Source organism: Triturus cristatus, chromosome 12 (assembly GCF_964204655.1).
Source record: "Triturus cristatus chromosome 12, aTriCri1.1, whole genome shotgun sequence".
Lineage (NCBI taxonomy): Eukaryota > Metazoa > Chordata > Amphibia > Caudata > Salamandridae > Triturus > Triturus cristatus.
In genome coordinates, this window is record NC_140595.1 from 733058310 (window position 1) to 733073903 (window position 15594).

The window sequence follows — 15594 nt, forward strand, 5'->3', positions numbered from 1 at the left end:
ATAAAATGTTATCCAAGTTAAGTCAAAGAGATGTTCTATCAAGCCATTGGATCATTTATAAATGCACAATGCATGCTATGCAAATAAATGTAATCCAAGTTAGGTCAAACCGAAGACAACTGCACTGCCAAGCCCCCGGATTTAAAAAATGTACATAAAATCTATATTAGAGGTTTACAAAAATTGTTTGATCTTGTTTATATCCATAGAAAGAGATTCATCTCACTATCTTGGTTCATGCCCAATTTCACAGTTCTCAGTTTGATAATCCACCACGCCTCATTTTTTCTTCATTCAATCCTATGATTTGCACCCCTTGGGTTGGATTTTTTCTGGCTGATTCCCATAAACCTAATTACGGGAGTTTCCGATGTTGACTGCATCTCTCAGACATGTTTCACTAAGGGGGAGGCTGGATCATTGTTTCTCAATGAATGCCTGTGTTCTTGTATTCGTTCTTTTTATGACTCGGATTCTGCTTCTCACATGACTCCACATACACTCACCAGCAGATAAACAACAAGTCTGGTATTGCAGTTAAGAAAAATAATTTTGTGGCAATTTTGTTTCTGATTTTTTTTGGGGGGGGGGGGGGTTGTTAATGATTGTTTAGATCTTTTCTTTATTCATTTTTTTGAGTAACCTGTTTGTAGAAACCTATTTTCTAGATGGTCCAATTCGGTTTGACATAAATCTTGTTCACTCCAATTTCTTGTAATTCTAGACATCTCACCAAAAGTTATGCCTGACAGTTGTGCGATTGGATGTGAACATGTAGCAATGCATTGCATGCCGTGGGCTTATGATAGATGTTAGTTTGTACCCTGCAATCCTTGCTATATATGTCTATATCCAAGAAACAGACTGTTTGATGATCCGGATGGATGACCAACTCTTAATAGCATACGTGGGAGCAAAGAAGGGGTTTGCTGTCCAAAAGAGGACCATATGACGCTGGGTTGTCTGCATCAAAATGTTATGCATTTGCAAAGAAACAACCTCCTGAAGGCCTTGGGGCCCATTCCATCAGGGCAAAGGCATCCACCACAGCCCTCCAGCATGGTGTTCCTATTTCTGATATCTGCCAAGCCTCCACATGGGCGTCTCTGCACACGTTCGCCTGACACTATTGCCTGAATTCTCAGGTTCACAGGAAGGGCCTGTATGACCGCTCTGCCTTATTGAATTTCCTAGTTTAAAGCTTTTCCTCAGTCCCTCCTACGGGGAAGGCATTGCTTTGATATCTGTTCAAAGGTAAGGAATCTGCGGCTAGATCATGTCTCCACCAGATAAGGTGTTACCAAAGGTAAGTAACTTGTCCTTTTATTCTCCTTACGAAACACCCGCATCTAAGCGAGGATTCTGAGACAATATTGCTGCATCGGCTGAGATTTTGAATGTCCATGTGTGTATTCTAAGTTCTAGGGTCTGCCACTAATCCCAGAGATCTTTGATATATAAACATCTAGCTTCAGTAGAAGGGAGGTGGGTTTAGGATATTCTGTATCATAACATGACAGGGCTTTTTTGGTGGATATAGGGTTTATTGACCACAGTAACACGATTTTTAATATACGTTTGTTTTCTAATTGTGGCTCGATACTGTATTTTTGGACACAATAGTTTGATTAAATCTTCTAAACTTCCTTCGCGTCTTTAGTGTTTTTTTTATTGTGGGTGAGTACCAGTGAGAGACCGAAAGGGTGTGTCCTGTTACTGCAATCTCTGAGAGGGTCGAGAGTGTTGTGTTCTGGGGTGCCAGTTTACTTGCTTCTCTGGTAAGGTTAGGAGGACAAGTGAGGCACTATAGCTAGTTGGACTCTGACTCATAGGTACTGAGGTGGTATGGTGACTCACTTCCTACATACAATGTTTTCTGGTCCCAAGTATAGTTCTGTTCCTGAAAAGAATCCCTGCTATAGAAAGTGTATATGTATGTGTGTGTACACACATACATACAGTAAATCCACCGGCACTGCTGGCGACTTCCACCTCAGCTGGGCCGGTGCGAGGAACTGTTGCCAGGGCCCGTTGATCATATGTGCCACGGAGATACTGATACATAGGACGCGCATTACAGGATCGTGTTCATCCAATTTGGATGTTTGTCAACGGCAACGCTTTCTGACCTCGTGGTCGTTTAAAAGCCAAGTTGTTTGTGAAGGCAACCCATTCAAATAAGGGTTAAGTGATAAGCATGGAAGACAGACAGATCATCCAGCTAAGGTATGGACATTGAAGGCAGACTGTTTTTCTTTTAAAATCATGTAACGTTCTCATTGCCTTGCTTTCAAACCCTCACATTGGTTAAACAAAAATTAAATTAAATTTTCTGTAGTTCTTAGCAATATTTTGCAACCATCTTATTAGCAATTAAAAGAAAGGAACATTACAGAGATACAATAATAAACATTTTTGTATGGAACCCAGATAAATATGAATTCATTCATTTACTGCTGACAAGTCTGATTTCCTGGCATTTACCTTTCAATATTGCATCCAGCGAATTAAATTAGGCCACATTTCATACTGAATTCCGCACGTGTGCACCAATTCATCTGTTTTACATGTCACAGGCGATAATCATGACGCAGCATGCTTGTCTCATTATTTTGCGGTTCGGTAAAATATATCAAATGTTACAGATTGATATTAATACCCTAGCTAAAATAATTAGTCTTTCTAGATGGGGGCAGAAAGCACCCTAGACACCAGGGATAGATATATTTTTTTGTATAGTACAGGGGTGTTGGCTGCCCAGAATGGGCATGCCAATGCCCCCACCCCCAAAAATTGTCAGGGTCTTTCCGCCCCCGCACCCCCCCAGAAGGCAGATGGGGGCAATAGGCAACTGGCACCTTCTTTTTTTATTTTTTTTTATATATGTAGCGGCCAGGGTGACCAAAATAGGCATGCCAATGCCCAAACCCCCCCCAAAAATGCTTTCTCTTTCTGCCCCCTTCCCCTTATCTGCTTGCCCCTTATCTGCCCCCCGCACCCCACAGAAAGCCTACTAGGCACAATGGATTTAAAAAAAAAAATGATATGTAGGAGTAGGGGCTGCCCCCCACCCCCTAGAAAGTTAGCTACAGTCTTTCTACCTCCCCCGGGGCAATAGCCCCTGATCTGTGATCCCCCATACCTCCCCCCCCAACTAGGCATCTGGGATTATGCTGTTTTTTTGTACATATGGGTGTATAAAATAGTCACAGTCTGTCATCTGTATAATTTTTATCGGGAGACCAAGGGGAAGGCTGGGGTGTAGGACATTTGTGCTGGCACGGTGATCCCACACAGAAATGTAAGGAAAATTTTATTTTTTTAGCTGAATGAGGTTTGCAGGGTATTCTGTATAGGAAAACGTTAGGGGATCCAAGCAAGCCATACCTCCTGGACTCCCCCGGGCGTCTAGTTTTCAGAAATGTGAAGGTTTGGTAGGTTTCCTTAGATGGCCGCCGAGCCCGGGACCAAAAATGGAGGCGCCCCCCTTCAAAACCAGGTTGTTTTGTGATAGATTATTTTTATGTCTCCACAAAATGTTTGGGTCCCTTGCCTGTTGCAGGTACTTGGCCCACTCACACAAGTGAGGTACAATTTTTACCTGGGGGCATGCTGGGTGGTAGGAAATTTGTGTCAGCCCGGTGATCCCATAACTTTCTCACACAGAAAAGTTAGAAAAAATTTATTTATTTTTCTCAGCTAAATTTGAGGTTAGCAGGAGATTCTGAGTAGGAAAACGTTGGGGGATTCACACAAGTCACACCCCCCATGGACTCCTCCCATGTGCCTAGTTTTCAGAGGTTTGCAAATAACCACTGCTTCTAAACTCTATATTTTGTTCCCATTTCAGAAATGTATAGTTTTTTTTGGGGGGGGCGCTAGAGGGCGCACGGCGATATGGCCGCTTTCTGAGACGGCTCCGCCGGTCAAGCCGAAAACGCGGTAATAAGTGCTGATAGCGGACTCGGAGCGGCCCGCAGGTGGAGAAAATGGTGATCGGAACCATCTGGCAGTGACCTGCGAGTGAAAAGAGGCGCTGAAAGAACTGCTGCACCCTGCAACACGAGATTCATTGCCCGGTCCGAGCAGTGCTACGGCGCGTACAAGATGGCGGCGCCCAGGGACTGGCTGTGTGTAACGGAGCGGAGGCGGCGGTGAAATGGCGCCATAGCTGAGGACGGGAGACGGAGCAACGCGCGGCTCCTTCGGACCCGCTAGTGATGTACGGCCGACCTGTGGGTGTTGCTGGGACGCCGTTCGTCATGGTGGCGAAAAAAACGCTGGGATCGTGCGAAATGGAGGCGTAAGTAAGCACGCGAAGAGCGGCCCTGAGGTGAAGCAAGTGACATGCTGCGGAACGGTCGCTGGACCGGTGAAGTCTCGTTCGCTGGGACAGAGTCAGGGGACGTCATTGAGGGGGCGCTGCATGGTGTCACAAGCGCATGACGCAACGTACAACAACGCAACGCCTGCGCCTGCACTTCATAGAATAGCGTATGGGGGACTGCGGCGCCTTGGACTTGTGTGATGTCCCCATGAATCCTTGGAGAGCTGTGATTGACCGCCCCACTCTCGGATGACAGCTGCGATAGCAGGAGTTGTGGCCTGGCCGGAGCGGACTGCTGAGCGCGACCTCTTGGGGGTATGCCTGGCACGGTTCCGGTGTGCGGACGAGAATCGGCTGGATGAGAGCTACGCCTCGGGGCACATAATCACTGGTGAAACCACGGAGGCCTCGCCGTTAATGGATCATCCCCAGGGTGTGACCGCGGACGCATTGCACGATCGCGCCTAAAGAGGAGGTGTGAGTTGTGTGGTGTGTTGCGCGACTTCTCCGCTGTGGGCCGGAACTCAATCACGGTATAGCCCAGGGCAGTGGCACAGAGGAGGTGATGTGCTGAGCCGGCGGCTGCATTTGAAGACGTGAACTGCGTTCCCCGATCCTCGTGCTGAACTGTCCTGCGGAAGTAGTTGACTCGTCGGTCGTGGGCCTGCCATAGCGACAACATGGGGAAAACGGACAGGATGCAGACCAAACTTCAATTCGAGGCGAAGAAAGCAACCAAAGACACGGCAGTGTCGCAGGACGCTGAGTCACACGCTGACCACCCTGAGGTACCAGCGGGTATGGAGGGGGTTCTGCAAGCCATACAACGAAGCCTGCAAGATATCAACGGCAAGCTGGACACGATCACGCTGCGGGTGGATAACATGGCGGCCAAGCTGGACAAACACGGGGAATGACTTGTCGAGGCGGAGACCCGCATCGCAGCGGTGGAGGATGAGTCGCATGACACGACCAGAAAATGCACGGAGATGGAGCGGCTGCTGGACGTTATCAAAGCCAAGGCGGAGGATTTGGAGGCGAGATCTAGACGCAATAACGTGCGCATTGCAGGGATTCCGGAATCAACGAACACAGGTCGCATGGAAACCTACGTTGAGGAACTAATCCGCAGTGTCTTTGGTGCTGAGAGCCTCTCCACTATGTTCGTGGTTGAACGTGCCCACAGATCTCTTGCCCCGCGGCCAAAACCAGGGGCCACACCACGACCGATACTTGCCCGGGTTCTAAACTACAGAGACTGCGATACGATCTTAAGACTGGCATGGGAGAAAAAGCAGATCAACTATCAGGGAAACGCATTGGAGTTCTACCCGTATTTCACTATGTCGGTGCAAATGGCACGGAGAGAGTTCAACACGGTCAAACAGAAGCTGCGAGATCTGAAAATTGAATACGCAATGTTATACCCAGGGCGGAAAGAGTAATGCATGAGGGCCGCTCTACCATTTTACAGACGACGAAAGCAGCGCAGGACTTCCTTAAGAAACTTCTTACCAAGCACAAAGAGTTGCGGCGGACGGAGCAAGAAAATGACCAGGACTAGCTGGCGATCATAGGTGTGCTTGGTTTTGAAAATAAGACGTCACACGCTGGTAAGACCTAACTATACTTGCTACTGTGGGGTGGTATTGTGGCTGCCCGAGGTGGCCCGGCTGATGCGGGACTGCAAAGCATGTAAGACATTGGCAGACATGGGCTGCTGGGCAAGCCATCGGACAGGTCATACTGGTACTACACTCCTGGACTGCTGGGGAGGTCTCTGTTAACTATATGCAGCGCAGTGGGAGAAAGTGCTCAGAGGGGAAGTGATACATGGTCAGTGGGCGCGTTTGGCTTGCGGGCTGGGGTGGGTCTGCGACATATAACTAAGCTTGACCACATCCATTACGGTGGATGGAGTTGTGTGCTCTCGGTGGACCCCCCAAGCGGGAGCTCCCCAACACAGTTTGAGTTATGTTTTTCATTGATACTGGATTATGTCTTTGGCATGGTTGGGATGCTGAAGTGGGCGGTGGGGGGTTACAAGGGGGTTGGGTTTTGTTTTTTCACAGGCTTGGGCGCTTGAGATGCATTGCTGAGCCCAATAACCATGTTTGGATACATGTAACCATGTTGCTGTACATGCTTCGGTGCATAGGTGCAGACTATCAACGGGCTAAATCTAACGGGGTAGTTGACGGCTGGGAACATATATGACGACACGACCTAAGCCTTTAAACTTATTAACGTGGAATGTCAGAGGTCTCAATAATCCCCCAAAAATTTGTCAAATCTTTACATATCTAGACAGACACAGGATAGATGTTGCCCTACTGCAGAAAACACATCTTGCACCCACGTCTAGAGCACAGTTGGGGCGTAAATGGGCGGAAAGCACACATAGTTCCTCGTACGCCAGGGGGGTTATTATACTGGTAAAAAGGGGTGTACAATTCAATATAGATGCCACGCTTACGGACGAAAGTGGGAGGTCGGTTCTCGTCACGGGAACAGTGAGGGGACAGAGAATTGACATACTAAATACGTATGGTCCGAATGTAGATGACCCGGACTTCTACCACAAGCTATGGCGCACATTCAGTGAGTTACCTGACATGCCGGTAATTTGGGGAGGTGATTTCAATCTCGCATTACTTGACACACTGGATAGATCTGATACAACGCAAGAGCCTCATAGAAAGGCAGTAAGTAAAGTGCAAGACATCATGATAGATAGACGTCTGTTGGATGTCTGGCGTACCCGGAACCCCTCCTGCATGGAGACAACGCATGTTTCAGCTGCACATGGCAGTTGGTCACGCATTGACTATTGGCTGGGCTCTGAGGAGATAGTACATTGGGTGGACACTGTTAAGCACCTCCCCAGAACACTTTCGGACCACAACCCGGTGATGCTGTCGCTGGCGATACCGCACTACATGCCACCACCATATAGTTGGAGGTTCAACGCCAGGGCACTATCAAGGTATAAGGAGGCTTTAACCCAAGCTATTGAGGAGTATTTTGATATCAATGCCCCCACTACGGATGATCAGGGCCTACTGTGGGAAGCATTCAAGGCAACCATTCGGGGTGTCTGCATAGGTACAACCGCTGGCATCCTTAAAGATATAAGGCAGCAACTAACTATCCGTGAGGGTAAACTAAGGGATCTGGAACGGGAATATGAGCGTACACGCGAACTGAAGCTTTTGGGTGAAATTAGGACTGTCCTCACGGAATTTCAAACTTATGCAGACGACGAACTCAAATATATCGGTAGCCGGCAAGAGGCGCGGCGCTCTGGTGAAAGTGGCAGACCGGGCAAAAGTCTGGCAGCAAAAATATGCTCAGGCCGGCTGCCACAGACGGTTAGGGCGATCAGAGATGGCAAGGGCGAATTACGATTTGATATGCCTGGCATCTTAATGGAGTTCATGAACACCTATGAAGCTCTATATGCGTCGCAATCTACGGCAGCGCCGGAAGAGATAATGGAATATCTGGCGGATGTCGCGATCGAATGGCTATCGGATGCGCAGAGAGAATACTTATCTGCGCCTATAACGGAGGAGGAGGTGACCGAAGTCATTAAATCCCTTCCTAACGGGAAAGCGCCGGGTCCGGATGGGTTCACGTGTGAGTTTTATAAGGCATTTGTAGATCAATTAGCACCTCATTTGGTGGACATGTACGGTGAAGCCCATGAACAACAGAGGTTACCACCGACATTACGAGACGCCATGATCATAACCCTATTGAAACCGGACAAAGATCCGGAATGCTGTGATTCATATCGGCCATTATCCTTAATAAACGTCGATTCAAAAATACTAGCTAAGCTTATGGCCACGAGGTTACAGCCCCTAATGACCAAACTGATATTACCGGACCAATCAGGGTTCATCCCATCTAGGTCCACAGTTCACAATACCAGAACACTATTTGCATTATCGCACTATTTAACTCCTACCACCAAAGCGGCAGCTGTGCTTCTTGATGCAGCAAAGGCCTTCGACTCCATTGAATGGCCCTATTTGCAAACGATCCTACAGCGCATGGGATACCCTCCGGTCTTTCTGCAGGGGATACAATTATTGTACACGGCGCCCACTGTATGTATTAGGGTTAACAACTACATCTCCGACCCAATACGTATAGCACGGGGGACAAGGCAAGGATGCCCACTATCGCCTCTGCTATTTGCGATAGCGTTAGAACCATTGGCCTGTAAAATCAGACAAAAACATCACTATTCGGCGCTGCAATTCCCACAAAGACCGCTGCATATATCGTATGCTGACGACATGTTGCTGTACGTACGTGACCCTGAGCTTAATTTAAATCCTCTACTGAGGGAGTATATTCGGTTCAGGCAGCACTCGGGCCTCAAAATAAACTGGTCTAAGTCCCTGATAGTGCCGCTGACGGACACCACCGGCCCCTGCGCTCTGGACTACCCCTTGGAGTGGCAATCAGACCCGGTTCGCTACTTGGGTGTCTGGTATCACCGTGATCCGGAAGTAGTAATCCGAACTAACTACGGAAGAGCAATTGGGGCACTAGAAGACAAGGTAGAGCGGTGGATTCATCTGCCACTGTCCTTAGCGGACCGCCTGGCTGTGGTAAAGATGGTCATCCTACCAAAATTATTGTATTTATTTAATAACATTCTTATCCAGCCCCCACCTGAGGTATTCCGCAGGATCTCCACTCTGGCTCTTCGGTTAATATGGGTGGGTAAACAGGCTCAACATGCTCATTTTTGGTATCATCCAATCCCATATCTTACGCATGCGGCGATCGAAGAGGGCGACGCGCACCCGATTCCCTTGAGGGCTATTTTAACTCACCAGAGGCCCCCGCTACATAATCGCGATATCAATACTATTGACACAACCAACAAGGCTTGGAGGATTATGGCCAGAAAGGCGGGTAAATTGCCGCTGTACGCGCCATCATTGCTCGCTACAATATCACCCGGAGCTATCGGTTACCCAGGAAGAAGTGGGTATGGGACTGCTTAGGCAGGTGGGATTTGTTACTATGGGTGATCTCTATGAAAATGGGGCTTTCAGGTCACTTGCAGAACTGACCTTTATAAGTAATCAAACGCTGTTATTCCAATTCACATATCACCGGCTGCAGGGAGCGCTGAAGGCGTTATACCCGACGCACCCTGCGGAGCCACCGCTGTTGGCTACGCTGCAATTACTGATCACAACTGCCACGGCTGGGCGTCTGGTTTCGAGACTATATACCTCACTGCAAGACGACATAGCGGGCAATACATATAACGCAATGGGTAAATGGAGCAGTGACTTGGAAGATCCACTGACAGAGGAGGAATGGACTACTGCTTACTCTCTTACTAGTATGCTGACACCTAATGGGGGCCTGCGTATGATACATTACAAATACCTCCATCGCACTTATTACACGCCAGCAAAGCTTTACAAGTATGGTCTACGGGCAGACTCTAAATGCTGTTGCTGCGGTGCGGAAGGCGCAGATTTCACACATTTGGCATGGTATTGCAGCACAGTAGCTGGGTACTGGGAAAAAGTGACGCGGATGGTGGGGACAATGGTGGGTGTTAATATTGCATGTAATATCCGAACGTGTCTGCTGGGACTGCTCCCTGGGATAAGGGCGACCAAGCGAAAGTTCTGTGTGGTTGCCTTGCTCATGGCCAAGAGAAGGGTGTCGTTGTGTTGGGGCGGTAGGAGGGCGCCACGGATTCGGCAATGGATGCAGGACCTGACGTATTGTAAAGAAACTTTACAAACCTATGAGGAGGAACTTCCGATGGGGTCTAAACCAAGAGACTACTGGCAATACTTGGTGCAATACTTACAAACCTACCAGGTCGACTAATTATAATTGTACGTTCGCACTGTAATTACTGAGATCTACAGTTACGTGACTAGATTGTTCAAAATGGATGAAGAATGTTGTTGCGTCATAGCCTGTACGTTGATTACATGTTGGCTTTGTATGTTTTTTTTATTGGTACCAAATGTCAATAAAAAAAAAATGTATATGTTTTTTTGGTACCAATTTTTCACTCTTTATATTTTACCAAATGAATTGCTTTATACCCGGTACACAATGAAAAACCATTGCAAGACGCAGCTCAGTTATTGGCTCTGGGTATTTCGGTTTCTTGCTGAACTTACAAGTCCTATATATCGAGTGGTGGCCTGTTTGCTGACAATGTGGCGGGGTGAGCCAGAGGAGGGAGCTGGGGGGTGGAGAAGGGCTTGGGGGACGAAGTAAAAAAATAACATTAAAAAATGTAATTTACCTGAGCGCCGCCTCCGCCGGCCACTTCATTCCACTCTTCCTGCTTCTGGGTCAGGCTCCCAGACTGCACTACAGCCAATCACGACGTTGCAGGAAAGCAGCGTCCGGATTGGCCTGAATGCTACAACTTTGCGCTCCCAGGCAGACTGGGAGCCTGTGCTTGCTTTCTCCAGCCCCAGCTACGCAGCTGGGACTGGTGAAAGCTTCACTGCGCATGAGGTGTCTGGCCTGCCTGAAACAGCCAGCCAAACACCTCATGCGCTGCTAAGGGTCAAGGGTGTGCTTGCACTCCCCCACCACAGTGTCATCCCCATGGACCCACCTCCAAGACTCATCAGAGTCCTTGGGGCAGGTCCCGAGAGATTAAAATAAAACAGCTAAGAAACCCGTTTTATTTGCGGCTGGTGGCCGACTCTCCTGCGCCCTAATAGAGGGGCCACCGCTGTATGTATCACTCCAACCAGAGGAGTCCAGCGGACATAACAGTATATTGCTTTAAAAAATCTGCCATACTTGAAAGAAGTTCAAATGGCTTTTTTTTTAAACTCAATTTCAATATTTTATTTCAATTGTTAGTTTCTATAGATAAACCTTGAAGAGTCAACAAAAATAACCCCTTTCTGAATTCGGATTTTTGTCTACTTTTCAGACTTTTATAGTTTGCCGGAATCCATTATTATCCTCACACCCATTTCTACCACTAACTGGAAGGAGGTTGAAAGCACAAAAATAGGAAAAATAGGCTATGTCCCAGTAAAATGCCAAAACTGTGTAGAACATTTTTGGTTTTCTAACAAAATTCTAGCAGCGCAGGGGTTAATAAGACAAAGGCAACAGAATAAATAGATCAGTGTAACAGTCAGCCTTCAATATCCATATCTTAGCTGGATGATCTGTCTGGCTTTTGTTTATCACTTTACTTTTATTTGAATGTTGTACATTCACATACAACTTGGCTTTTGAAAAAGACCTCAAGGTCGAAATGGGTTGCCGTTGGCAATGAACATCTAAATTGGATGAATTCGATCCTGCAGTGCGAGTCATATGCATCGGTATCTCTGTATAAAATGTTCCTTTTCAGACAGGTTTTTCTGAATAAAACCTTTTAAATATAAAAAGGAAATGCATCCCCCTGTAGGCATGGGTTTGCTAAGATGGTTAAGCATTTCAAATGTTAGATTTGCAAAACTTGTGTGATCTCACCCATATTGTGATAGTCAACTCAATATTAATTGAGAGAATACCCATGACAGCTAGAATGACAAGTAACTTTTTCCTTCAAATTAAGTTCTCAACTGTGTGGGAAGCTTAATATATCTAAGCCAGAGCATACTTTTCTGTGACCTGGAATGCGCTTCTGGATGACTCTGTAACTTGTTGTCCCTCTTAACAGTTTTCAGCTGATACTGAGAAGGTTGCCATCTTACTTCGTGCTCCTCATTTCTTAGAGTTGGAGATTTATTGCACCAGTCGATTGGAGAAAGTAAGATTAATTTCATAATACTTGCTTTGATTTAAAACAGTAGGGACTTGGTTATTGATTCAACTTGATCTCTTGTGGCTGCAGAGGGATGAGGGTTTCAAATCTGTAAATGTATAGCGCATACTGGTAGTATCAATTTAACCTTTGTTCAACCATCCTTCTCTGGTGTGCAGTACCTTGACCTGCTGCTGAAGCAGATCCAGGAGATTGTGGAGAAGCATACGGATCAGGAAGTGCTAGAGGCATCTGCTCGTGCGCTGTATGTCCTTGGTAATGAGGAACTGGCTATCTACAACCGTGTCAACATTGCTCTCAGTCAACTTATCGACCGCCTTGTGGACAAATTCCTGCAGGAAGTTGAGGAGATAATGCAGGTGTGTCTCAGTGGGCCTAGAGGATAGAAGAGATACTGAAAGCAAGACCAGACGGGCCGAAATCTCTGCTCCCCCTTTTATAGCTTGTTTCTCTATTTGAAATACATTTTCATCAGGCCCAATATTCAGGTGGGAGAATATGCTGCCCGTAGTTTCTTCTCTTAATACATGGTATGGCATTTCAATTGTATAAATAAGGCACTGAAAGTTAATGAATATATTTTTTTTCTAGTGCCCCACCAGTGTTTAGGCTGAATTTATCCATTCACTTGTAAGCCTGTGCCCACTTGCCCACAACATAATTAAGAGATTAAAATAATACTTTCATAGTGACCAATGTCCTCTTTTAATGTCAGCTATGGGGAATTGTGGTAAGAATATATTGTCCAGGACTTATGTGCATATAGCAGTGTTAACAAAAGCTTATTTGCCACAGGGGTTGGAAACTCTGGTGACCGTGGACTCCTATAAAGGAATATTTTGACACCAGCAGAAGAGCTGCGATCTAAAATTAGTTTAGCTGATTTGGAAGGAGATAGGTTCTGGGCTGGGAACAAGCAGATTTTCTCATAATTGGCATTGTGGCTTTATTGTATTGTGCTAATAGGTTTCATATTACCATGTGAATGTAGTTACCAGTTCCTCTTAATCTAGTGTGACATGTCTCTAATATGCTGGGCCTTTCTCAAATGTAGCTTGAGCACATTGCTTCCAGAGGAGTTTACTTAAATACAATTAAGGTGAGAGATTTCGTTCTCATCACAGCATTTATTAAACCTGAAAAATAAAGAGTTGCTCTAGCTAGAATGTTATTTTCCTAGTTTCTTTAGGCCCCTTAATATGGTATATACTTATTCAATTGTGGCAGGTGATTACTTCACCAACATTTGGTAAAGTATGTGGTGGGGTGCTCACCATGGTGACACTAACAAGGCCTTCACAATTGATTTCATTCATGCTGAGAGGCACATCAGAGCATTAATGATAAACAGGAGTAACATATTTTCTCTAATTTTCTATGTGGTCTGCATCTGTGGTGTTCCATCAGGCCAGCGAAGTGGATGAAGATGAAATTTACAACATGTCAGCTACAATGAAGCGTATCTCTGTTTTCCACAAGTGAGTGAGTTATCTAGATGTAGAATATTGCAGCAGGTAAATCACTTCCTAAATTGGAGGAGGAGAAGCAAGGAGTGATATTACTGCTCAACCACATAATCCTAGCCAAACCCCTATGGCACTGGCCTGAGAATCTTATGGTAAGTAATCTTCTACTTGGGTATCAGCAGTTTAGGTATAACATGTGGCTGGTCTCCATCATTCTATATAACTTGTGCAACGTGGATTTATGTTTTCTTTGCCCACATTCTCTGATAGCAGTGTAAAAGGACAATTGTTCTGCCAAATATGAATGGTGGCTGCTGTCTGTGGTTTCAGCTCAAGCTTGTAGCCTGGGTGGTAGTTGTTTCATTCTTCCCCTCCCATGAAAGACGACTATTTAGGCCAATCGAGATTTTGAGTCTGCTTGGTTCAAGAATGGTTTCAGTGAATTCTGTTCTAATTCTATACATCACTTATTTACTCTTGCTCTACATATTCTCCTCATATTCTGCTCCCTATTAACACAGACTGAATTGGTTTCCACGCAAGGATAGTGCCAGCATTCTTTCAATTATGAGGTGTAGAGAAAGCTGAAGTTTGCCTGAAGCCAATCTCTTTTATCTTTCTTTCCCCCTTGGATGTCTTACTTCCCTCCTTTCCGAGCTTATTTGTGATGCGCTAAGGCTTTAGTGTACTTTCCATATTTGGAAATTCTGTAGTGGGTAGATTGTCTGATACAGATGCCATGTTTTCTGCCTTCCTGCTGCAGTGCTCACAATATGACCAGGTGGGAACTCTTCGATCCATGCTGTCAGCTGCTGAAGAGAGGAATAGACACAGGAGAGATCCCCAAACAGGTAACATGAATTGAATATCTTCTGAGTAAGGTGGAAGGGTAGCTATTTATTTATGGGTAATGATCGTGGAAGAGAAGATTATGGGCAATAAGGATATTTAGAGTAGGAAGGGCTACAGAAGACCGATAGTCCTTACTGAGAGAATGATGGTTTGGTGCAATTAACTACTGCTAAGATGACTTAAGACTGGAATACAAAAAGGGCGGTTCCCTGTCAGGCCAGCAACAGATCACACAGTTAGGTTTTCTGCATATTGGTTCACTTAGCTAAAGGTGACTTAATTATATCTATGCCTGGCATGCTTTATTTTCTTTTCTTCTCACAAGATTTTTGTCAGTTATTTAATGTCTCCATCTTTCTGTCTACTTATTCTTTTTTCTTACTGCCCATGGCTCTCTTCTTTCAGTCTCAAAATCTGGCTTTTAGTCATTCTTCTTTTGCTTTCAAATCCTGTAGTTTAGTGGTCACAGCTTGAAATGCTTCAGCTTCCCTCTTTTCTCAATGTCACCCTCGTATACTGCTAAGGTCTAAAATGAGTTGCCGTACTTTTGTTTTTTAACATTGTCCGTGGTAGCCATGCCTTTCTTCTCACTGTCTCAGACACTTTCTTCCTTTCTGTCTTACAGATTATGGTACCAGCTCTCGAATGTGCCCATTTCTTCATCCTGTGGGAGCTTTCCCAGGCTTCAACCACGCACCCCAAGAAGGTGATTAGTGTTGAGTCAGGCTCTTGAATGTTGTAACTTTCTGGCGCTCCTGCAGATATTTTCAGCTACAATCAATTGTCCTGGCTGTCAAAAAATGTCTTTGACTGGGGAGTCTCTGTATATTGAAATAGTCCTTTTACTAAATTGTTACTACTGCCTGTCTCACAGGAAAACATATCAAAAGCTAATGTACACACTGGAATTAGTCTGTGCCTACCATCAAGAAGAATATCATCACATTTTTGGGGCGCTGCATGGGCTACAACCATTGTTGCCCGGTAGAAAGAGATCAACTCTTGTATCGTAGCAGCTCAGCTCCTGAGTGGAGAATGTAGAGCTTTGTATGAATGGTGCTTGTTGGCTTTCGCTAGGCCATAGCATCTCTGATTCTGGGAAGTCCCCATAAACACCTGTATAAATGGTATATGTTGATTTTTGA

General features: G+C 45.7%; 1 protein-coding gene across 1 annotated transcript in view; it reads left to right on the forward strand.

Moving 5' to 3' along the window:
• STAG3 (STAG3 cohesin complex component) overlaps window positions 1-15594 on the forward strand; it is a 1816020-nt gene that overhangs the window by 1146273 nt on the left and 654153 nt on the right. Inside the window, exons 18-22 of the mRNA XM_085637308.1 lie at window positions 12027-12116; window positions 12290-12490; window positions 13539-13609; window positions 14361-14448; window positions 15075-15155. Of these exons, the coding sequence (XP_085493434.1) occupies window positions 12027-12116; window positions 12290-12490; window positions 13539-13609; window positions 14361-14448; window positions 15075-15155 (531 nt within the window). The remainder of the gene's footprint in view (window positions 1-12026; window positions 12117-12289; window positions 12491-13538; window positions 13610-14360; window positions 14449-15074; window positions 15156-15594) is intronic.